Source organism: Procambarus clarkii, chromosome 80 (assembly GCF_040958095.1).
Source record: "Procambarus clarkii isolate CNS0578487 chromosome 80, FALCON_Pclarkii_2.0, whole genome shotgun sequence".
Classification (NCBI taxonomy): Eukaryota; Metazoa; Arthropoda; class Malacostraca; order Decapoda; family Cambaridae; genus Procambarus; species Procambarus clarkii.
Window position 1 is genome coordinate 18,710,664 of NC_091229.1, and position 26,520 is coordinate 18,737,183.

The window sequence follows — 26,520 nt, forward strand, 5'->3', positions numbered from 1 at the left end:
ATTGTCAGAACAAAAGTGGAAGTCTTACACACACAAAAAAAAGCAACACGTTAACCCATGAGAAGTGCCAGACCAACTGAGTTGTAGTGGACCTGTGGGCTGCTTCAGCAAGTGTTGGACCAAGTTATCACAAGTCAAGTCTGGCCCCGAGGCTGGACTTTGGTAGAAGAAGAATTACCAGAATTCACTCCAGGTATGAATTGTTGCTCTGTTATATATTTCTTCTTAATTTCAATACTATTCTTGTACAGGAGATGATGACTTCTTCCTCTTGTTAGCAGGTATAGAACACTTCCTTCTAACAGCTCATTTTAAGCCTTGCCTAACTAGTTCTCCGTGGAGTACAATACATTAATCTGTTGACAAGTCAATCCTCAATTACTGCTGAGTCAACAGGGACAAACAGTTGTTGGTATGGAGATATAGAATTCTCTTGTTTTACGAGGTGTTTTGGGGTCTTCCATTTGGCTAGTTGTGCCAAAACCACACCTATTTCTGGTATTTTCTTCGGAGGCCCACTTCTTATTTGGCCTCCCAGCTCCTGCCACCTGATACAGGTTCCAAATTGACCCAAGAGTTAAAACCCCACAAGCATCAGCAGGGACTGTTTTGGATATATCTGGAGTTCCAGAGCTCATTCCTGCTTCATCGGCTTGTGCAGTCTGCGGGGACTAAGAAGGCCTGTATGAAGGCACTCCTCCACCTATCCCTAGAAATGGATGCAGGTTTGAAATTGGGCTCCAACCCAAGTTCTTTTGCTTCTGTGGCATAAGAGAAATCCTGAGTTTTGGAAATGCCTGAGGATAGGATATGGTTGCCATTTGACCTGTTCTGATGATTCTTTCCCACAGAAAAGGGCTCTTTTCTCCTGGTGGGAAACGTGTACCCTAATGCCAACTCAAGCTAGATGTCTCCTTAGTCCTTCTGAAATGTTTTTCTAAATGCCTGTGTGCAATTCAGTTATGCCCTTGCTTTATAGATTTATGCAGTCCCACCCATCTTCTGTACTAGCAAGACAAGAATTTGTCACAGTTCTTGTTTGAAGACTCTGGCTGACTATACTTGGGGAATGGATTCACCAACTTTCATATCATTTACATCAATGACATAGATGAGAATATACAAACCACCTCATTAAATTTTCAGAAAATTTAGGTAAAGTAGGTAGTGAAAATGATACTGAGGCTTTACAAGAAAGGCCAGAAGACTGACAAATACGTTTTAATATAAAAAAAATGCGAGACATTGCATGTGGGGCAATGCACATCACGACTACCAAATCAACAATATTATCCTGCAGCAAATTCATGAAGAAAAAGACCTTGGAGTCAAAATACACCAATCTCTGAAAGTTGCACAACAACTGGGAGCTGCAGTTAAACTAGACAATCAAACCCTAGGAATAGTCAAACAAACCTTTGACTTCAAGGAGGGAGGGAGAGAGGGAATTATCAGGGGAAAGTGCCTAGCCATTACGACTATAAAGCACGTGGAAGGGGTTAGGATAAGGATTTGGAACGGGACGGTAGGAAGGAATAGTACCCAATCACTTGGACGGTTGGGGATTGAACGCCGACCTGCAGGAAGCGAGACCGACGCTCTACCATACAGCTCAAGTAGGTTGAACTTGACTTCAAGGAAAAGGAGGTAGTTATTCAACTGAATAAATCTCTGGCATGCCCCCACTTTGATTATTGTATCCAAGCACAGTGACCTCATCTTCAGAAAGAATACTATAAGAAAGCCAACTGTGAACAAGAACCAAAGGTTCAACAGAATAATTTACATTTAGTCCCCCTCCAGCTTCCCTTGCTATAGTCTGAAGAATGTAGGGTTTCAGGGGCTTGGGAACAATGCAAAGAACACTTTCATTTGTTAATGGTCAGGGGTAAAAGGTTGCCGGGGAGGCACCAGGCAGTTAGAAAATGGCCTCACTTTGTAAACTTGTCTGATCCTGAAGGAGACCTCTTATGCAGATTTAGCATTCAATTATATTTTTGCTGGACCAAGCTTATGTCTAGTGGCTCCCTACCACTTTTATGACTGAGGAGGGAATTTTATAAGGTTTTTCCTTTGGGGTAAAGATGCTAACCCTAAAAGTTGCCTCCTTGTGAACCAGATTCAGCTGCCAAAGAGGCAACCAAATGCAAATACATGTACAGTAGCTCATAAAAATGTACAGGACCAAAATTAGATATTCTAAAACTATGATGTTTATATGCATCATTGTAAAAACTCGGTTCTTGCTTTGCATTTTGCTAAATAACTTTTTCATATATTCATTTACAGCAACAAATACTCAAAAGCACACCATGAAACATTGATCGGTACTTACCAAAATAATGCATGAAGATGATCGACAGAAGGTAAAAGCCAAAGGACAGGAACTGTGCGACAATCATGAGGGGGTGCCAAGTGCGCACAGGTGAGACCCACCATCAGCAGCTCCGTCAGAATCAGCGACGTAAAGCTGATACTCACGACGTGTATCAACTCCTCCTCAAACAGCAGCATTGCACCATACATAAGCACACCACCTAAAGAATAAAAACTTTATGTGAAACTGAAACACTAAATTAATTATAAATGTGCAACTATTTATGAATAAAGTACAGTATATTGTTTTATTTGGTTACATCATCATCATAACCCAAGTGTCACAGGGTTGTGACCAGATATGATACAAGTACATAGTAAATAAAACTCCAAATTTAAATGTAGTGACACTTGAATATTTGTAAGACTAGTAAGACAAAAGTCTTCGTATGACTTCATAAGATAAAAGACCTTTCATAATGAATCTCTATTTGTACCGTTAGAAATTTTATTACAGTATCGGTTTATATCATTAGGCATTAGTTTAATTGATGTTTTGAAAACATAAACATAGCACAATAATGACTAAATCCCTCATGCTGTGAGGAGGTATTGAACATGTACACGAACCTGTCAGTAAAGTATCTCTGCAGTACAGTCCCATCATCCCAGTGTTTACTTGCATCACAGGATAATCCACGACTACAGCATTTCCATAGTGTATGACTGAGCTACAATTTCTCTCACTAATGTTTAACCAAAAACTTGACTGGCACTTAACCCGGTCGGATGTTTTCCCAACCCTATTCTATTCCCTTTGCTTAATTTAGTATAATGTTTGCAGGCTTCCCACATTTCAATTTCTACACTAATGCTTGTTTCTTCCATGGACTTTTCTTATTACAGCCGTCTTATACCGGCAAAATCGATAATGTTCTTATTTGCACTTATTTCATCAATTCCACTCATAGTGCAATTAAGACTTGACTTACCCATTCCTAGTATACAACATGCCTTTCTCAAAGTTACATAAAATACACGGTTATTAACAAAGTTAAACACTTCTTGCAGATTTAAAATATTTCATACCTTGATAAATACTAATTAGCACCCAAACAAAGAAGGTTTTATAAGACAAAGATCTTCCTTTGGTAAGATCCTTGTACAGCTCTGGGTAGGTGAGAGCTATGCTTGGAGAGACATCAGTGTCCAGGACGAGAGAGAACACAGGGAAGTTGGTGTAGAAAGTAGCATACCTGAAAACAAAATAACATGTAATTTACAAAAGCATTATGAAACATGGCAGCTGGTCTGTTGGCCCATACTAGGTGGTTCCGAATCTCATCCACCACCCCAATCTCTGTTGGCCAATACTAGGTGGTTCCCAATCTCATCCACCACCCCAATCCCTGTTGGCCCATACTACTTGGTTCCTGTTTAAATCAGCCCTCCTCTTACCCAGGTACCTATCCAATTTGTTCTTGAAACCTGTTCTTCTACTCATCTCAGTGGCAGCTGGCAGCCCATTCCACTCACCCATAACCCTATTTCCAAACTAGCACTTCCCTATAGCCAGACTAAAATATATTCCTTCAGCTTACATGCATCATCATGAATTTCAGTTAATATCTATCATTATAATCTCTAAATCACACAAAAGACCTCATTATGGCATCGGGGAAATTATTTACCAATTGACCAATTTTAAACAACAATATTAGCCATAACTCGGGTCATACTAACTATTACATAGATTCTTCATCTCCTTACCGTTCAATTGTCATCTGTTTACAAAACTTTAGTCAATTTAATAATAAAGCCTAAATAGCTCAACACATAATAATGTTTAATATGTAAAACTATTTTTTATCCCCATATCAATGGAAAGCTAAATTTCACAAATATACAATAGCTAATTTCATAATTTTCAGAACGTCCAGAAACATGTCTGTCAAAACAAATTAAGTAAATGGAACAAGCTACAAAGGGACATTATTGAGGCAAATTTAATAAGCAACTTGAAAAGGAAATCTAATGAGAAATAGGAGGAATGAAATTGCATTATCTGACCAGGCGATGGAAAGATGGGGCTAAAGAAATGCTGTATTACTGGATCATGTAAACACACCTCTGTGAGTACTTTTAACCCCTGGCTGGCACTTGCCTTGAACAGTGCTTTTGGTACCATCATGCACACTAAACTCACCCAACCATGAGGAACCCTTGATAAAGAGCAACACTGGAAAAGTAGAAAATTGATGAAAATATCGCTTGAATGGTGGATATGATGAGGCCGCGGTGCATAACAAATTGGGAGAGAGCCGCTGAACGCTTGTAGGAGTTACGGCCATGGACTAAACAAAGCCTTGCTATGTGTTGGAATTGTTCAACACTGAAGTCTGCTGCTAACGAGGCCTGTTTTCCTTCCTGGTAAGACAGAATCGTGCACAATATTTTAAAATAATACCATTTTTCAATGACGTTATAAAATGGTTTTTTACTAAGTAATTTACTCATTATAATCTCTTAATAAAATGTTAATATACAATACTACAGTATATACAATAAACCCAAAATGGGAAAAATCTGTTTTTTGACACAGAAGTGAACAGTAATGAATATAGTAAGTTATTTACGTTAATATTTTTTGAACATGCATTCCTTTTACTGTATAGTACAAACACTACAATTGTCCATCAAAATATGAACTTCCATGAAATCAGCATCTTCTTGAGATTATATCTTGAGATGATTTCGGGGCTTTTTTTTTTTAGTGTCCCCGCGGCCTGGTCTTCGACCAGGCCTCCACCCCCAAGAAGCAGCCCGTGACAGCTGACTAACACCCAGGTACCTATTTTACTGCTAGGTAACAGGGGCATAGGGAATGTCTTTTATTTTACAGTGTAAGATAAACACACCTTGCCAACTATACCAATACCAGCATCTGCAGCCTGAATCATGGAGACATCGTTGCCACCATCTCCCACGGCTGCTGTCCGCTTCCCCGTGTGTCGCTGTATGAGGCGGACAACGGCGGCTTTCTGGCCAATACAAATGCAGACACAAATCATTATTTCATAGAACTGAAATGCAGCATATTTAAAATTCTTTAATTGTAAATACAGAAGTCATTCTATTGCACATCAATTCATTCTATTGCACATAGAAAAACTGCTGTGAAAATCACTTTTGTCAGAAGTAATATATAGATAATTTAGTAACAAAGAAAACTATTGAAACAAAATTCTTCACTATTAGATAATATAAAAGAACTTATTTTTTTATATGAACTCTTTTTAACTTTTGAAACCACAGTGTTATTCATTTAAAACATATGAAACAGAAATGCAAAATCAATTTTGCAAATGCATACCTAAATGTAATCATACATACATGCACAAGCAATTGCAAATTCAATCTACTCTTGTTTTTTTTTTTTTTTGAGATATATACAAGAGTTGTTACATTCTTGTACAGCCACTAGTACGCGTAGCGTTTCGGGCAGGTCCCTGGAATACGATCCCCGCCGCGATGAATCGTTGTTACAACCAAGTACAGTACAGTGGTACCTCGGAATGCGATTGTCCCTGTATGCGAGGTTTTCGGAAGGCGAGCAGTATTTACTCCAAAAATTTGTCTCAGAAGGCGAGGGTTACTTCGGGACGCGAGTTTGTTGATACGCGTACAGGCCGACCTAGCGCGTGGTGGTTCGGCGATCGTCGCCCCTCCGCCCCGCCGCCCCTCAGTTTACCATTGTCTCGCGCTCAGTGACTACCCCCACATCAATTCTTCTCGTGGATTTTCAGTGTTTTGTTGGATTTTTGGTGATTTGTCTATACAATTTGTTATTATATATCTCACCATGGGTCCCAAGAAAGCCAGTGGTAAGGATAAAGGCCAGAAAGCTCATGTGAGGATGACAATAGAGGAGAAACAAGAGATCATTCGGAAGCATGAGAACGGTACACGTGTTGTTGAACTTTGTAGGCAGTACAACAAAGCCACATCAACAATATGCACTATACTTAAGAAGAAAAATAAGATTATGGGTGCTAAAGTGGCAAAAGGAGTAAGAACATTAACGGCACAAAGACCACAAATACTTGAAGAAGTGGAAAAGTTGTTATTAATTTGGATACACGACAAGGAGTTGAGGGGTGATAGTGTTTCGGAGGCCATTATTTGTGAGAAAGCCAGGGTGTTGCACGAAGACCTTCTAAAGAATACCCCTGCAACGAGTGATGCAGATAAGAAAGAGTTTAAGGCAAGCAGGGGCTGGTTTGAAAAATTTAGAAAGAGAAGTGGTATCCATAGTGTTACAAGGCATGGGGTTATGTGATGTGATTATGGAAGGGGACTCCCCTTCCAAACAGTAACTCCTCTCCTCCTCCCCCCTCCTCACCATCTTCCATACGCCTATAGCACTCGACAGCAAGGTAAGTAATAACTGGAACACAGTTTTGTAGGTTTATTTAGATGAATTAGGTAAATTAGGTATAAAAATTTAGTTTGATGTGGGGTTTTTGGGGTAGTCAGGAACGGATTAATTCATTTCCCTTTATTTCTTATGGGGAAATTAACTTCGGAATGCGAGTTTTCGGAAGGCGAGGCGTCTCCAGGAACGGATTAAACTCTTATTCTGAGGTATGTCCTGTACCCATTTTACCATTGAGTTAAACAGAGGCTACAGTTAAGGATTTGCGCCCAGTAAATCCTCCCCGGCCAAGATACGAACCCATGACAAAGTGCTCGCAGAACGCCAGGTGAGTGTCTTATCACTACACCATGGAGACTGGTAGATTTATACAAGGATTGCATTCATACAAAATACTGTGATTTTCTGAAATCAAAATACTGTGAAAGCAGAGATTTTCCCGACTGTCCAAGTCGTTGGACACAATTCCTTCCCCCCGTCCCATCCCAACTCCTTATCCTGATCCCTTCCAAGTGCTATAAAGTTGTAATGGCTTGGTACTTTCTCCTGATAGTTGTCTTCCCTTCCAAAAGTAGACTCCATAATATAAAAAGCACTTTTCTTAGCAGAAAATTATGCTATCTTAAATAGACAAATAGACAAATAAATAGACAAATAGACAAATCTGTCTAATAAATAGACAAATCTTAAATAGTTAGACATACAAGAATGTAAGAACTCTTGTATATACTGCACTAAATAAATAAATTAAATAAATAAATAAATAAATACAAAAACATATACTGTATATGCATGAGTTTGGGTTGGTATAAACAGAAGCTGAATAATATGGGCCTACAGTTTTCTTTATTCTTATGTTCCTAAAATAAGTTTTAATGTGCCTACTAGACAGGAACATGAAGAGTTAGGTGGGATGACGCACTCCACCGGGATTGTATTAATTTAACCCCAACACTTTACATAACCCTGCATGGTTATATAAAGTGTTAAGGCATCACTGGAGGGCTTCTTCTTACACTGAATTACCAAAAGTGGCTCAGTTATACACAACGAAGCTCTACGGACACCCCCTTTAGCTACCACGTTACATTGAATGAGGTCCATCACAAATTGTCGGTTCGAGAGGAGCTGCACTGTGCGGGTACCGTCTACATCGTATATTCAGATATTGATCAGTAGCGGAGCTTTTTAAGATATCTGAAAAGACTGAAGCTGTACGATAAAGCTTCAACCCACATCCCTGAACTCCTCAAGCACATGCACAACCTTATGGCTCAAACTGGGTTTAAATATTGTCTCTGATACATTATGCAATTGTGATTTTATTGTGCTTATTATGATCGAGTAGGGACTTTTAAGAACATGTATCTACATAAGTTTACAAATAAATTAGGCTAATTAACTTACCAACTTGTATCTATTTAAATACCCCCTGGCACTTCCTTATTTCTGGCATTAAAAGAACAGCTAGCATAGTGTGAATTTTGTGTTATCAGAATCCACATGATTTGATGGTTCCCTGCACTATGTATTTCCAGTTCATCTTAAAACAGGCTGTGAAACATCTAGAATGCCAATTGCATAGAACAAGATTTACCACAATCATAAGTAGCTAGTCGTACAAAAAATAAAAATACCTGTGTTGGTGAACATCTGCATACAACAACCGCCGGACACTGCACGGCAAGATCCATCAACTCGTGTTCATAATACTGGAGGCAGGTCTCCAGTGCATCACCCTGCAAAGACGGAAGCTTCTTATGAGGAAGTCCTAGGAACCTGAGAATTAAAGGTCATTTTCTCTCCTCGTTGTAAACATAAACGAGATTGTGTTTTATTGACCTCTGCATCCAGGCTTCTCAAGTACACTTTCAATGCTAACATTTTGCCCTGTAGTGCAGTTATTCTACATCTTCAGCTCACAACCAACGATCTCGGGTTTCATCCCCCAGGTGGGATAGAGACAAGTGGGCATGTTTCCTTTTGTCCGATGTCTCTGTTCACCTAGCAGTAAATAGGCACCTGGGAGTCAGGTTGTGGGTTGAATCCTAGGGAAGGTCAGTTGTTGGCCTAGGGGAGATGACCTTAACAAGCCATAGCACAAGCTACTTGCCCCATGATAATGAGACTTATATTCCTCTCCCCTTACAACCAAAGCACATTTTTATATTCACATTTGAAGACATTTTTATTCATTTTAAGATAGGATTTCCATTTAAACATTTTATGTTATTAACCAAGAGCTGAACAAATTTCTTCTCTTCCAAATACTTTAAGGAATTTTCTTTGGTGTTGCTGATCTCTTTTATTCCCCTCCTCCAAATGTCATCCACATAAATAGTTCCATAATCACCAGAATAATTATTGATAGCACCACTGCCTACGGAACATCTATCTTCGTAATGTTCTCCAGAGAATATTGTGTTTCCACACTTCCGTTCTGCATTCTTAGCTACAATATCTATATATAAATATAAATGCAAAGGTTTGTATTATGTGTCTGGTATGCATTCATAGACCATTGAACAGCATTTAGCATGATGGTAAAGGGATTCCAAGCTGATGCAGACTAGGGTAAATGATCTTCCTGCTGGCCAGAGAAACTGCAAAAAATCTTCAAAATACACAAGTCTACCCACTGTAATTGTTAGCTATACTTTTTTCTAAGTCTATTAAGCCCAGTTACAACTGTAACAATTTGTATAAATCCCTTATGAATAAAAAACAATGAATCAATCAATCAATTCAAAGACTTAGGTCCTTGAAGGGGGATTCCTCAAAACCAGCGAAATACATAATTGGTGGATCTCGGAAGAGTCAGTAATAACAGAGATGATCCTTACTGCATTCGATCTTCGGTCGGATGTGAAGAAGGTGTGTAGGAAAGAGTGTGCAACGTGGTTCTACATCTGGATATAAAGAGTACAGGCCATGAGTACCTACAAGTAGTGAAGACTGTGTACAGTGAAGATCATGTGTATAGTGAGGATTGTCGGTAGTGAAGTTCATGTATACTATAGTACTCACCTAGTTGTGTTTGCGGGGGTTGAGCTCTGGCTCTTTGGTCAGAGTATTATAGATCGCGTGTAGTGAGGACCGAGCATAGAGAAAATATAATGTATCCTGTGAGGGTATGCTGACTTGGGTTGAGAAAGGGAAATTTTGAGGAGGGTTGCGCCCTATTCATCACACAGGCATGTCAATTGACTCTTGTTGGTACTGTTTATATTACAGGTATTACCTTAATAATGAGTGCAGAGTCACTTTTCCTTCTGAGAGCGTTAAGTTCCAAATGAGCTTCTCTTCTTGTCAACACGCTGCCCATGACATGGAGGCCTTGATTAGGTGACACAAGGCGAGAACTCTTTGCTATGCAGGTGGCAGTCTCTAGTTTATCTCCTGTTAACATCCAGATCTGTAATAAACAAAGAAATGTACAACAAATACTACTATATAAGGAAATGGCTACAGTTATTTTAAATGAAAAATACAGGTACATGCCTTAAAAAGAATAAAGTGATGAGTGTAATGAAATGCTCATTTCTGTGATACACCTTAATAGCTAGGCACTTTACTTAAACTCCATTCCAGGTTCCCAAAACCTGGCAAATGGCTATGTGGAGGTGCACGAAGCCAATGGAATAAGAAGCGTCACTAGCATCACTAGCATAGCATGCCTCAACTTACATCACTGGCACACACAGGCCAATGTGAACAACACCAGGCTTCCAGTGACAATCTCAACAATCCAGCAATCTTGTCCGCTACATGTGACAAGGAGCTCATGGGGATCCAAGATCAATCGCCCTACCAAGATGAATTGCTCAAATCAACAGACAAAAAACCTAATCCACCTCTCATATCGTAAATTTACAAGAAACTTGGGTAAGCTCCCATTGCCACACCCCCATCAGGAGGGAATCCAAAAACACAGAATCACTAGCTTAACAGCAAGCCACCGAGACAGTGAGGCTGGGTAAGAAATGCCTACACTCACCCAGTAGTAGTCTAGCTGGCACTTGGCAATCTAAAGAAGTTCCAAGAATCATTTAGAGTTGAATGGTTTGGGATGCTCTTTGGTCCTATAGTGAGCAGTTTTTCTCAGTGGTGGATTGAGATACTGGTATTGTGCAGGCAATAAGTCACAATAACGTGGCTCAAGTATGATGACCAGACCACACACTAGAAGGTGAAGGGACGACGACGTTTCGGTCTATCCTGGGCCATTCTCAAGTCGATTCGACTTGACTTGTATTCTCAAGTCTATTCAACTTGAGAATACTGGTATTGTGCTTCATGCCTATAGACTACAAGCCACGATTATTTGCAAGGTTACTTGTTTTGGGGTATCAAAGCTACCCGCAGCTATGCCTCTAAGAAGCTATTGATTGGGTCTTGCTCAAAATTAATACAAAATATTATTCCTGTGAATACCATAATGAATACCTAACTAAATAATTTACTATATACCAATTACACTTGTTATCCAGATTATTAACATCACCTGTAATTCCTACTACTACCTTCGCTACAACCCACCACTAGACCAATACTGATCCACTGCTGGATGTGATGTGTGGGTGGAACAACACTGGCTTAGGTGTGGTAGCCATAATGTACAACGTGTTTTGTAATGTCTCTTAAGTAGCCATTTTCATTGTCAAGCCATACTTTTAAAGAGGTGCGAGTTGTAACATATTTTGTCATGTTTCTTTAGATAAGTTTGGGAAAAACATGATAACACTCAATAAACCAGCCAAATACATCACGCCAACAATGGTAGATTTTACCTTAATTCCAGCATTTCTTAGCAGCTCAAGTGTTTGCTTGACATTGGTCTGCAATTTGTCTTCAACTCCCGTAAGACACAACAGCTCCAAGTCACACTCCAGACTCTCCACAACTGCAGCTACTCGGCTACCTCTCTCCGTCACACTCAACTTGGCTGCTGAATATCGTTGCTGCATTGTGGAAATAAGACGCATCATTAGAGCAGTAGTGACAATAATGTGAAATTGTTTTCCCAATGTGAATTATTTAATAAATTATAAATAAAATAAATTGTAGCATTTCTTGTAAATATTAATGTTCCCCTCAAAGGGTCCCCTTAATGGGTCCACTTAGTGGGTCCACTTGGCAGGTCTCCTAGGTCGGTCCCTTTGCTGAGTGGACTCAGTAGGTCCCACCTCTGTGGGACCCTGGGCTAGCTCCAGACAGCCACCAACCCTCTCAGAAACGTAAAATGAACAAAATCACAGCAAAATAGTTCCATAGATGATGGTACATAACCAGACCACAGTAGTGCATGAGATATAAATAAATTTATATTTATTTATAGAGTTATATAAATAAAACAATGAAAAATGGATAATGGAACTAATATTGTTGAACGGTAAGAAAACATTGACACACAGATGGGCAATTCTGTGATTACTGAAAATTGTGGAATTATAACAGAAACCCATCACAAGGGTACTTCAATTGCTTGCATCAGATTATGTCAAATTACTTCCAAATCTCTTCGACTAAATAACAAAAATTACAAGTTCTATCTTCTGTGTTTACCAGTGCAAAGGATGCATGTTTTTCTTCACCAACAGCCAAATATATATTGTGCTATACAAGCACAAAATCATAAAATAATAATAAAAAAAAATCACTATTAATTTATGTGTGATAAAATATACTAAAATTGCTTTTTCCACAAGATATCCTTGTAAAATAGGTGTGTCGCATATGCCAGCAAATACAGTACACTGCACTTGCCTAATTCAAATACGAATTAATGTGATCTAATAATTCACTAGGAAGTTTAATAGACAACAATTATATTCAACATAGGAGACTGGTATACTGATAACATATGAAAGGCAATACATTATACATTAACATGCCATTGTCGTACCTCAAAATGCATATACTGTTCTGCGGTGAGGATTTTACGAGCCACCACAAGGGTACGAAGGCCCTTCTGAGCCAAGTTGATACACTCCTCTTCCAGCCAGTCATTATACTCTACCATGGAGGCCATCACTGTATCTGCTCCTTTCATGTAAAGAACTATTTCACCTGTTGATTCCTCCTGGTAATATAAAAACAAGTAAGTTCAAAATGCAGAGGGTATATATATAAAGTATATGAAGTATTGTTCTGAAACTGCTCAAGCCTGTGATATCCAACTTCCAGTAAAAATCAGTATTAATGTCAGGACCTAAATATGACCTCAAAATTCTTGCAGAGAAGCCTCAAGTAATCTAGGTTCTTATCTTAACAATGAAGCCCATATCATCTCATCACATTGAAGCTTATTCTATCCCACCTTCACAATAATGCCCATTCTTTCTCATTTTCACAACTTTTGACATTCTTACCATCATAATGGCATTAATTCTTTCTTACCTTCACAATGATGCCCATTCTTTTAGATTCCGAGGTGAAAGGGAAGATCTGGAGGACAGTGTAGGCGAGGTGTTTACCAGCTGGCGTCCGTAGGGTCAAGGTTGTGAGGTCTCGGTGTACCAAGGGGAGGCCTACAATCTCGGTCCACCGCACAAGAGAGACCTGCAAGAAATGTATTTTCTTATTTCTAATTCTAGTAATGAATAGTGAATTCACTGATTATGTCAAGCACTCAAGTGTAGTTTCAAGTCTACAAAAAATACAAAACTAGAGTGTGTACCCAAAAATGCCAAAGTCAGCTCACTAAATTTAATACTGTATTGCAAAATGACACATACTCCAGGAAATAGAACACATATTACAAGCAAATTGACAGGAATTGACCAGAAATAAAAACATGAAGACCTACAAAATGAAATCACAATACTGTATCATTATAAATCTATGACAAATCTTTGGAGCAGAAGTCACAATCAACTTGAGAATGATCCAGGATGGACCGAAACGTCGTCGTCCCTTCACTTTCTAGTGCGTGGTCTGGTCAACATTTTTCAGCCACGTTATTGTGACTCATCGTCTGCACATAAATTTAGTGTCAAAATGTTCGCAAATGATTTGTCTAGATAACAGATTAAAAAACAATAGTGTATTTTTAATATATTATGCTCCTCTCGACACGTTCTTAACTGTAAACATGACGGGCTCGGCAGGTCCTGGTCAGTGATGCTTAAAAATTTAATAATCTTCTCATGTTTTCTGTTATTTGTTGGGTTATAACTATAAATTTGGTATCTAAATGTTAACAAATAAATTATTTAGAGAACAGATGCAAAACCAAAAGTATATTTACTGTATAATAGATTATGCATGACAGTAATGAATATACAAATGTTTATGAATAGCAAACAGATGATGCATTCTAGCACCATCAGGACACAAAATTATTAATGAACTGCCCCTTTTAATATACAATATATGAACATACAGCAAAGTACTGCCATCTAGCAAATGGTCTATATTATCAGCTCACAACCAATGGACCCGGGTTCAATCCCTGAGCAGGACAGAAATGCTTGGGCAAGTTTCCTCTCACACGATGCCTCTGTTCATCAGCAGTAAGTTAGGTACCTGGGGAAATAAGCCATTATTGTGGGTTGAATCCTGGGAAGGTTAGTGGCTGGCCTAGGTAGACCTTGATTAGTCCTAGGTACAATCAACCTATCCATAACAATGGGAATTATTATTATTATTTCCTAATTATATCAACACACCTCATCAGGGCTGGCTGCCTGATACACGACACTGTTTATCGTCTGAATGTCTTCAGTTTCCTCAATGGCTAAGTTTGCACCTTCCTCGTATACTGGAGTCACGTTATGGCAGAGTGCAAGAGCTTTTACGGCCTCCCCTACACGAGTCACAACAGTTTTTCTCAAGCGTGTAGGTGTGGAAGATGTTCCTGTGCCACTCATGTCTTTGCAGAAGAAGGTTTTCACATGAGATGAGACCTGAGAACAAATACTGTTGGTAAATAGAAGCTCTCTATCCACTGGCAATTACAGAAGAAAAAACCAGCGTTGAATGTAATGAAACGCCATTTTCTGGGTGAGTCCCGGAGGCTCCCCGGAGCTATCCCAGGCTGATATGCTAATGTCAGACTTTGGCATCAGTCATGTGTATGGAGTTCTTAGGCCTACCGGGGACCACGGCCAGAACCGGGCCCCCTCAGAGAGGCAAGGGGAGCAATGGCCTATAGAAGCCCCCGTGTAGTTGGAAGCATTCTATGTCTGCCATCGACCGGAACAGGCACCCAGAAAGGTAAGCGCCCCAAAACAAACCCCTATTCTGGTTAAAATTGCTACCTAATACCGAACTAGTGGATAGAACTCCCCAACCGAAAACAAGCAAATTAGTGTGACGTCACACACTGCCGCGCCGCTGTCTGCGCAGCTCCCCCCTCCCCGGGAGGGGGAAGGGGGAGCCCCAGACCCCCCGCGCCGGCTACCCACACCTCAGTTCTTGAGGCTGGATGTCAAAAACGCGAAAAACCGCCGACCGGAGGGAGGGAGGGATGCCGGGGAGCCTCCGGGACTCACCCAGAAAATGGCGTTTCATTACATTCAACGCTGGTTTTCTGGGGGGAGCCCCGTCGGCTCCCCGGAGCTAACTACCCACAGACAGAAAAAGAGGGACTTACCCGGGAGGCGGTCGTCGCTCACCCCTCAACTCGAAGCCGAGACAACTGGCTGCAACCGCCGACCCAAAGCAACACAGGCCCGACGAGGGCCAGGGACATTCACAAGGTAACGAGCAGCCAGGACCCTGTTCGACCGCCAAAATCCCCGCGCCCGAATATCAGACCAAGACATATTCCCAAAGACGGCAGCAAGAGCCGCGAACTTACGAACGTCATGGGCACGGGGATAGACCGCAGGCTGGCTAGACCTAATAACCCTGCGGACGACCTGAGAGACCCGAACCCGCGAACAGGGAAGAAGGGAAACCGGATCAACCCACAGCGCGTCCCCGGACACAGAAGCTGTGGCGCGCAAATAACGGCGAAGCGCCGCAACCGGACACAAAACATGATGCACCCCCGGCCTGACCAACCAAGCATCAACCACCCATGGACCCCTCCGGAACGCAGCAGTCTCATTCTTCGCCAGAAAAGAAGGAGACGGCTGCAAACGAACAAAACTATCACCACGACCAAAAGAGCAGAAACCCCTGCGCCGGAGGAGAGCATGAAGCTCCCCTACCCGACCCCCAGAGGCCAAAGCCAACAAGAAAAGTGCCTTGGAAAAACAATCCTGGACCGAAGGGGCCACCACGAAACGAGGAGATGAAAGGAAAGCGAGCACTCTGTCCAAAGACCAGGACGGCTCAGGCGACGCATGAGCAGGCCGGAGGTGAAACAATGCACGAGACAGCTTGCGAAACGGCGCAGACGTAACATCGATACCGAAAGCAAGCTGAAGCGGCTCCGCCAGCGCCGCACGATACGAAGCGACAGAGTTAGGCATAAGATGACGGTCCTGAAACAACCACGAGAGGAAGGACAAGACCACCCGAACAGACAAGGAGCTAACACGACGAAGACGCAAAAAGAAACGGAAGGACCGCCAGGAAACCTCATACTGCCGCCGAGAAGAAGCCCTCAGGTGGGACACCAACAAGGAGGCCACCTGATCACCATAGAGATGATGATAGACTCGAGTCAAAAAAACCATACGCGAAGACTCGAGGAGAAGATCGAACCAGCTACGTGACGTACCGGCCCGATCTGCTGAAAGAGGCGGAGCCGCGGGAAAACCCTCGGGTTCGGACACCGAGCAACCAGCGCCTGAAACCAAGGCTGGGCCGGCCACCAAGGGGCCAGAAGGACAACCCTCCCCTGGTAAGTCTCTAAGCGAGTCAGGACCTGGAGCAACAGCCGAACTGGGGGAAAGAGGTACAGGAACCCCCACCTCGACCAGTCGAGCCGAAAGGCATCGACCCCGACGGCCTCGCAATCGGGGAAGGGCGCCGCATAAACGGGAAGACGCCGCGACCACGCCGACGCGAAGAGGTCCACCTCGGGGCGCCCGAACGTCTGGCAAAGCCAACGGAAGGACTCGTCGTCGACCGTCCACTCCGTGGAGAGGGGAACGAAGCGAGACAGGGCGTCGGCCAAGACGTTGGACACGCCCCGTACGTGAACCGCCAGGAGAGCCAAACCCCGAGAACTCAGCAGACGAGTCACCCGAAGCGACCAACCCCAAAGAGACAAGGACCGCATCGAACCCCCGCGGTTCAGGCAATGAACCACCGGAGAGCAGTCCGAATGGAGCCGAATCGTCGATCCGCGGGCCACCCGAATCCTCCCCAGAGCAAACCACACTGCCGCGAACTCTCGCACCGTACTGTGAGCTCGACGGAAGGACGGATCCCAACGCCCCTGGCCGGCCTGGTGAGCACTGGTCACAAAACCCCAGCCGAGAGACGACGCATCCGTGTACACATCGAGCGAGGGCTCGGGTAGGCGCCAAGGCACTGAACCCCGAAAAACCCGAAGAGGAAGCCGGTGACGCAGCAACCGACGCAAGTCCCCCGGGGGTCGAACTCTGCGATCGCGAGAGAGGCGGAAGGGGGAACCCCGAAGGAACCAGAACAGCCGTCGAAGCCAAACCCGACCCGGCGGGTAGACCACCATCGCGAAGTTCAGGCTCCCGCACAGCCCCTCGAGCAACCGCCGGGTGACCCGAGGGCCCTCCAGAAACAGACGAAGGCGGGACCGCAGCCGCAGGAGAGACTCCGGAGGGAGAGACAAGGAGGCGGTCCGAGAGTCCCACACGAGACCCAGCCAAGTCCGAACCTGAGAGGGAACCAGATGGGACTTCCTCCAGTTCACCAAGAACCCGAACCCGGCGAGCTGGGAAAGAACCAAATCCCTGGCTAGCAAGCAAGCTGACTGGCTGGGAGCCCAAACCAGCCAGTCGTCGAGGTAGGCCAACACCCGAACACCTAGGAGACGCAAACGAGCCACCACAACCCGTGTAAGGCGTGTGAACACGCGAGGTGCCAGGTTCAACCCGAACGGGAGACAACGAAAGCGGTAACTCAGACGCCCCACTACAAAACCGAGCCAGTCCCTGAACCGCGGATGAATCGGGACATGCCAATAAGCGTCCCGGAGGTCCAGGGACACCATCCAAGCACCCGGCTCCAAGAGGAGCCGAACCTGAGACAGCGTAGTCATCCGAAAGGAGGGGCAATGAACCCAGGGGTTCAGACGGGACAAGTCCAGAATGAACCGCAGGTCCGCGCAGTCCCGTTTCGGAACCGGAAACAGACGGGAAACCCATCTGAGGGACGACGTCGTTTCGACGACGCCCAAGCGTACCCACTCCAAGACGACTCGACAGAGCGCAGGGGAAGAAGCCTGCCCCGCCAGCCCCGACCCCCCAAAGGGGGGAGGGGCCACCCAACGCCACCGCAGGCCGCGAGACACGACCCGAAAGGCCCACGAATCGTGGGACCAGGCGCGGGCGAACAGCGCAAGCCGCCCCCCCATCGCCCCGTCAAAGGGGCAAACCGCGAAAGGGCCGGCGACCCTTACGAGACCCAGAACCCCGCACAGCGCGAACACCGCGCCGACCAGACGAGGGAGGGTCCGCAGGAGGAGCCAACCCCAAACCTGACACCAGAGGCCTACCACGACGAGAGGAACCCCGAGCCATGGCACGACCTTTCCGGGAAGACCCACCCCGGGACCCCCGGAAAACCAACAAGTCCGACATCGGACGACAAGCCGCCGACGCAGCCTGAATAAACTGCGCCACGGCCGACTCCCCAAACAGGAGAGGACAAAAAGGTGAAGAACGCCTAAGAGCCAGAGCCCAAGCAGATTCCACGGAGGAACCCAGCACCGCCTGCCGACACGCGAGACGGGAAGCATAGAACAGGGAAACCGCATCCCGCAAAATCGGCGTGAACAGCTTCAACAAGGCAGCCGACGAACGCGCAGCCGAGGACAAGGTGCCGGACCCCGGGACGGACCCAAGCGTCCCCACATCCTCCACGAGCCAATCCGAAGACAGCTCCAGGAGGGAAAAGAACCGCAAGGCCGAACACAAAAGGCCCCGAGCGCGCAAGTCCTCCGCCACGAGCGCCGCCGAAAGGGAGGGAACCTGCACATGGAGCTGAAGAACGCCCACATCGCGGGGAAGGGCAGGGGCAAACAAGCACTCATTTAGGTACTCAAGTTCACCCCCCAGGAAAACCTGAAGCACCGTGGAAGCTTCCCGCCACTCCAGCGTGCGGGAACGACAGAAGGAATGCCAGGAATCCAGACCAAACAAGGGGCAGTCTGCTAGCCAGGATGACTCCGGAACCTCGTAACGGAGCCAGAAAGGGAACGAAGTCCCAAACCTGAACGTGGACGGATCCATTTCCGAGGCATAATCCGGGTCACGCAGGAGGTAAGCTGCAAAGGCCGCGCGCACCACACCAGGTTGGATGCGATAAGCCGAAAACCTCCTGAAGGACGGAACCGACGTACCCGGGGGAACACGGAACCGTACCCGGGGAGGGGCCGACACCAAATCCAACTCGTACGCAGAGGGGGGGAAAGAAAACCCCACTCCTTGTAACAATAAGCCCCGCTCAGTGGGAAGAAAAACCCAGGCGGGGTCCAGCGGGGCCCAAGGCCCCCAAGTCAGCCCCTCCCCAGCCTCGAGGTCCGTCACCACAGGACCCGAGGCCGAGTCCTCTCCCCAAGCCCCGACCCCACAAGACAAGGACGGAGCAGCCGGAAAAGCTGGAGGAAGGGGGGCCCACTGGTCAGACCCTGAAGCTTCGGCCGGGAGACAAGACCCGAATGCCTCTGCCGCCCCCCCGGAAGGGGCAACCCCCGAAGCTGCCCGAGTCTCGAGATCAAGTAACCCCTGCTCCGACCCCGAAACCCTCAGACGCTTCGGGGCCGGAAGCAGGGGCGGGGGACCAGAACGAACAGAAGGGGAAGGACGAGGAGGTGCGGACTGAACCAGGATCGAAGCGACCCCCACCCCCAAGTCCGGGTCTCGAAAAGCAAAGCGGGGCAGCCCCGGGGCATCCGGGGAAGCAACCAACCGAGCGCGTTGCAACAGACGAAACCTAGACTGCAACGCACGTGCCGCCTGTACCCGAATAGAATCATCAGAGGATTGGGTAAATTGAGTCACAAGCAAGCAGCAACACTCACAGGACTCAGGGTCGAAAGTATCACCGACCCAACAGGCAGCGTGGCAGAGGCAAAAACAATGAGGGTCACCCTGAGACAAGGGGACCGAGCAACCCTCAAACTCGCACACAGCGAGTGGGGACTCCGGGGTCACATCCATCGGACCCACGCGCCCCCTAGGGGATTCCCAGGGTCCTGAGCGTTTACTTTAAGAGGACTCGCGCTCAGGTAGTCCCAGGCAGGGTGCTGCAAACCGGCGCCCAAAACTACCAAGCAAACTTCTAAAGCTGAACCCCAGGGACGTGTACACTCACGGGGACCTAGCAGGGGGCGCCACCGAGGAGAACAGTGGAAGGGCAAAAACAAACTGAATAAAATGACAGAACCCCCCACCAGGCAAAAAACAAAAAGAAAAACAAAACCCCGCAAGAGGACAGCGAACCCCAAGGAACAGAGCCGGCCGCGATGTCGGGAATTACAAGCTGAGCAGCACCCTGCGCCCCTACCAGTGCAAACTGCCTCTTACCTGCCGGTAACAAGGGAGAACAGAACACCCAAGAGCCCAACAGGCGGCCGAAAAACCGAAAGGTAAAACGGACCAGCAGAGGCAGACCCCGAGGAGCCTGTGGAAGGTGGCCCCAAGCCCCAAGGGCAGTACTTACAGGGCACCTAGGGAAGGCAGCCCTAGGCGCATGCAGCCCGAGTACTGAAGATAACTCCTGGCTCTCGCACCCACAAAACTAACACCACACTCAAAGCACAGTGCAGTAGCGACACCGGAGCCAGAGCACACGACCACCGCCAATAGCATCAGCCTCAAGAACTGAGGTGTGGGTAGCCGGCGCGGGGGGTCTGGGGCTCCCCCTTCCCCCTCCCGGGGAGGGGGGAGCTGCGCAGACAGCGGCGCGGCAGTGTGTGACGTCACACTAATTTGCTTGTTTTCGGTTGGGGAGTTCTATCCACTAGTTCGGTATTAGGTAGCAATTTTAACCAGAATAGGGGTTTGTTTTGGGGCGCTTACCTTTCTGGGTGCCTGTTCCGGTCGATGGCAGACATAGAATGCTTCCAACTACACGGGGGCTTCTATAGGCCATTGCTCCCCTTGCCTCTCTGAGGGGGCCCGGTTCTGGCCGTGGTCCCCGGTAGGCCTAAGAACTCCATACACATGACTGATGCCAAAGTCTGACATTAGCATATCAGCCTGGGATAGCTCCGGGGAGCCGACGGGGCTCCCCCCAGAAAAAGAGGTTAAATGTTGCTGACTCATGTCTTACAAGTAAAGACATGATACTAAAATACTGATTCATTAATAAAATAGAGAGTACAGGCATACCTCAGAATGCGAGTTTAATCCGTTCCTGGAGACGCCTCGCCTTCCGAAAACTCGCATTCCGAAGTTAATTTCCCCATAAGAAATAAAGGGAAATGAATTAATCCGTTCCTGACTACCCCAAAAACCCCACATCAAACTAAATTTTTATACCTAATTCATCTAAATAAACCTACAAAAGTATGTTCCAGTTATTACTTACCTTACTGTCGAGTGCTGTAGGCGTATGGAAGATGGTGAGGAGGGGGGAGGAGGAGAGGAGTTAGTGTTTGGAAGGGGAGTCCCCTTCCATAATCACATCAGGCAGTGAGGACCTTTCTGGTGTGCTCTCCCTGGGACGTTTAACCTGAGTGCCACTAGGTCCTGGTTGAGGTTCACTGCTCGATTTCTTCACCAAATATTTGTCCATGAAAGCTTGCTTTTCCCTTCTTCGCAAGCTCTCTCTGTAGTAAGGCATCACACTGTCATTGAAAAGATTAAGACAACGGCCTACTACAGTTTTGTCTGGGTGAGTGTGTTCAATAGTTGTTTGAATCTCTTCCCACATCTGACACACCTTCTTAATTACTGCAGAAGGGACATTCGCTGGTGCTGTTGCCACCACCTCCTCCTCCACTGCAGAATCATTCGCTGCTGTGTTGGCTTCCTGTTCCTGTTGAAGGGCTAGGAGTTCTTCGGTGGTCAGTTCTTCGTTGTGTTCTTCCACCAACTCCTCCACATCATCACCATCCAATTCCAAGCCCATTTTCTGGCCTAGACTAACAATTTCCTCAACAATAGGCGCATCATTTATAGGCTCAAACCCCTCAAAGTCTAGTTCTCTCACACCTTCAGGCCACAATTTTCTCCAGCCAGAGATCAGGGTTCTTTGAGTCACTTCTTGCCAGGCTTTGTCAACGAGTTTTAAAGCACTAAAAATGTTAAAATGCTCTCTCCAGAACTCTTTGAGGGTGAGGTTTGTGGCTTCAGTCACTTCAAAACATTTCCGGAAAAGTGCCCTTTCATACAGTTTCTTAAAATTCGCTATGATTTTCTGGTCCATAGGCTGAATTAGAGGAGTGGTGTTAGGAGGAAGGAATTTAACTGTGAGGAATTTATTGCATTGAGGCATCAAATCATCTTCCAAGCCTGGAGGATGAGCAGGAGCATTGTCAAGGAGAAGCACGGCTCTGAGTGGCAATTGTTTCTCCTGCAGATATTTTTCTATGGCAGGGCACAGCACTTCATTCACCCACTCCGAAAAAATAAGCCTAGTCACCCATGCTTTTTTATTAGACTTCCACATCACAGACAAACGGGTTTTCTGCACATTATACTGTTTGAAAACCCTTGGATTTTCAGAATGATACACTAGCAAGGGTTTAATTTTTAAATCGCCACTCGCATTTGAACACAGCACAAGCGTAAACCTATCTTTCATAGGCTTGTGTCCAGGCAAGGATTTTTCCTCCTTGGTAATGTATGTCCTCTTAGGCATTCTTTTCCAAAACAGTCCTGTTTCGTCACAATTAAACACTTGTTGCGGTAGGTATCCCTCAGCCTCTGCAAACTCTTTAAATTCATCAATAAATCGTCCAGCGGCTGGTTTGTCTGAGCTGGCTGCCTCCCCATGCCTTGTAACACTATGGATACCACTTCTCTTTCTAAATTTTTCAAACCAGCCCCTGCTTGCCTTAAACTCTTTCTTTTCTGCATCACTCGTTGCAGGGGTCTTCTTTAGAAGGTCTTCGTGCAACACCCTGGCTTTCTCACAAATAATGGCCTCCGAAACACTATCACCCCTCAACTCCTTGTCGTGTATCCAAATTAATAACAACTTTTCCACTTCTTCAAGTATTTGTGGTCTTTGTGTCGTTAATGTTCTTACTCCTTTTGCCACATTAGCACTCATAATCTTATTTTTCTTCTTAAGTATAGTGCATATTGTTGATGTCGCTTTGTTGTACTGCCTACAAAGATCAACAACACGTGTACCGTTCTCATGCTTTCGAATGATCTCTTGTTTCTCCTCTATTGTCATCCTCACATGAGCTTTCTGGCCTTTATCCTTACCACTGGCTTTCTTGGGACTCATGGTGAGATATATAATAACAAATTGTATAGACAAATCACCAAAAATCCAACAAAACACTGAAAATTCACGACAAGAATTGATGTGGGGGTAGTCACTGCGCGCGAGACAATGGTGAACTGAGGGGCAGCGGGGCAGAGGGGCGACGATCGCCGAACGACCACGCGCTAGGTCGGCTGTACGCGTATCAACAAACTCGCGTTCAAACTCGACTCCCGAAGTAACCATCGCCTTCCGAGACAAATTTTTGGAGTAAATACACCTCGCCTTCCGAAAATCTCGCATACAGGGACAATCGCATTCCGAGGTACCACTGTACATACAGTAGTTTCATTTTAGCTCTGACAAAGAGTTACGGAAAAAAAAAGAGCTTTCTCCAAATAATTGTGATGGGATAATGAGGCTCTCCAAATCTAATAACTAATCTGCAGTTGAATGTTTAGAAAACATTTGCATCCAATACCACTTCATTTTTATTTAAGCCACTTAACATAATCTCATGAGAATCCCCAAGAAATATTCTGAAAGACTTATCATAAAAAAAGTAAAATGTTAAACGAACAATTACCTCATCAAATGTGTCCGTCCCATATGCCACAGTTCCAAGATGAAGAATTTTAAACACCATCTCATTCTGAGTGAGAGTACCTGTCTTGTCCGTGAGTAAGTATGTGAGACGACCAAGCTCTTCGGGAATAGTTGTAGAGCGTACCACAGTTCCTTGCATATCTTGGTCACGTTGGATCACCCAGGAATAGAAGGCTTTTCCTACGTCTAAGTTCACCCTCAAACTGAAACAACAAAACTTTTGAAGGACTAAATGATAAGATTGACAAGAATATTCATACACAATTTAGAAACAAGTTTCCAAAACTAAAACTGAGTTTTAAGTGAATATAAAAAGCTCCTTTCTGAGCTGAATGTTCAAATGCACACTAAGAGCATAAGAGTACGAGAATAAATTAAACTATAGCAGGCCTATTGGCCCATATGTGGCAGCTCCTGTTTAGATCCACCCAAACTCGTTCACATATGTGCCTAACCTACGCTTGAAACAATCCAGTTATCCCACATCTATTATATTACCCAGTAATCTGCACCAGTACTCAGCAACCCTTGCTCCACTCCACTATTTACCCAGGTCTTTCCCAAATATAAACCTATTCAATTCATAACTATTGTAAAGTCATTCCTGGTTCCACTGAACATGATCATGCCAGTCAAGGGTGCTAAGGCTGCACAAATCACCAGACCTTGGCAATCTGTGTTTAACAATTCTAGCACAAAAAGCATGAATCAAACTAAACCCCAAAAATGTCAAGAGGCCATGCAACTATACTACAGTAACATGTTAAACTTTAAAGAATATCTAACAAGAAACAGTTGAAATAAAATAAAAGATTTTGCTTAACATGACTTCATGCTTCTAATGAAAATCACAAGAAAAGTATTTGTTTGATTGTCAAACACCAATATAAATTGTATATTGTATATGATTGTTTTTATTGTCACCCTGCAGTATAAGTCCCTAAACTGTAGAATGACACAAGGAGTAGATATCTACAAAGGTGCTTTATGGATAAAAAACCAGCGTTGAATGTAATGAAATGCCATTTTCTGGGCGAGTCTCGGAGGCTCACCCAGAAAAAATCATGCAACCAATGCACAGTACCTCAGAAACCCAAGCACTATGGTTCGAACAACTTAAAAAAGTAGTGAGAAGGTAACTTCAAACCAACTGAAAAGGCCACCAAAGAACTTTGATCATTGATATCAAATCTTAACATACTTGTTTTCTCTAGAACACAATCTGACAATTGGTTTACAATCAGGTCCCCATTTATTGCTGGGTGAACAGGGACAAACAGTTGAGGATTGGTGAATAGTCAATCCTCCCTGCCCAAGGCTCAAATCCTGATGAATCCAGTCATGATAATTAGGGCAAGTGTGATACCACTACATCAAAGAGACTGGGTTTTGGATTGTTAGATACAATATATTGTATAAACAAATCCACAAGGGCCGTGACGAGGATTCGTATTGTATGTTACTGTAGGAATACCACAAAATAGTATTATAAGGAAGGTGGGTATAATATAGATCATAATATATATGTTTATATTGGTGAAAATGTTTTACAAATGATTTTCTGGCTGAATGCCAGAGCTCCACTGGTTGAGTCGGGTGAGCCCCGGCAAGTGCTACAAATTATGCCATCTACATATCCCAGTTAATATCTCACTAATTACTGCAGGTATTAACTAGTTTGTGGTAAGTGGATTGTACCTGGATGGGGTTCTGGGAGTTCTTCAACTCCCCAAGCCTGGCCTTGGGCCAGGCTTGACTTGTGAGAGCTTGGTCCACTAGGCTGTTGCTTGGAGCGGCCCACAGGCCCACATACCCACCACAGCCCGGTTGGTCCGGCACTTCAAGAAAACTATCTAGTTTTCTCTTGAAGGTGTGCATGTTTGTTTCGGCAATATTTCTTTTACTGTACTTGCTGGGAGTATATTGAACAACCGTGGATATCTGATGTTTATTTTATATACAAACATACCCTCATTCTAGTCATACTATAGATGTATCCTTAAATTAAATTAACTTTTTTTTAAAAGTTAATTATGTATCAATTTGAAGAAAAAAAAATGTTCTTAGCAGGACGAAGACCAGCGGCTTCACCGTAATCATATCTGCTAGGAGAGTGTGCTTTTTTAAATCTACTGCAATGAGGTGCAGTACAGAATGGGGGCACAAGGGATCTGATTCAGGATGTCCAGGCCTTCTGGCAATAGTACATGGAAGACTGATAAAACAGGTGCCACTTTTCCAAAGAAAACATGGCAAGCAGTAATCAGGTAGCACAGCCAGAAAATGGAAACAAAATCAAACTTGAACAGATCCAGTATCTGAGAGGCACAGCACAGATAAACTATATGAAGTTAATATATTACAAAACCCAAGATATAATTTTTAATGCACCTTAATGCTCAAAAGTTCTTACCTGATTGGTATGATGTACGAGAAGAGAAGCATGAAGCGGAAGAAATAACGATACCAGGGACCTCCAAAGCCCTTTAGACACATCATCACTACAGTCAAGGCCAAAACTGCCACAAACAAAAGCTGTTGAGCAAAAATAATTAATGCCATTATCTGTAATATATAATGAACTCAATAATTTGATAAAAATGCAGAAAAACAAAATTGAAAATTCCTCAGATTTGTATCGGTACATCAAATAAGAATACTATAATTATATAATAATAAAA

The 26,520-nt window shown here is 44.4% G+C and overlaps 1 protein-coding gene across 1 annotated transcript in view; it reads right to left on the minus strand.

Moving 5' to 3' along the window:
* LOC123746352 (probable phospholipid-transporting ATPase IIB) overlaps positions 1-26,520 on the minus strand; it is a 58,338-nt gene that overhangs the window by 18,474 nt on the left and 13,344 nt on the right. Inside the window, 13 exon segments of the mRNA XM_045727818.2 lie at positions 2,336-2,423; positions 2,425-2,537; positions 3,406-3,572; positions 4,523-4,743; positions 5,235-5,357; positions 8,389-8,490; positions 9,993-10,166; positions 11,542-11,712; positions 12,657-12,833; positions 13,151-13,312; positions 14,422-14,658; positions 23,820-24,042; positions 26,253-26,374. Of these exon segments, the coding sequence (XP_045583774.1) occupies positions 2,336-2,423; positions 2,425-2,537; positions 3,406-3,572; positions 4,523-4,743; positions 5,235-5,357; positions 8,389-8,490; positions 9,993-10,166; positions 11,542-11,712; positions 12,657-12,833; positions 13,151-13,312; positions 14,422-14,658; positions 23,820-24,042; positions 26,253-26,374 (2,080 nt within the window).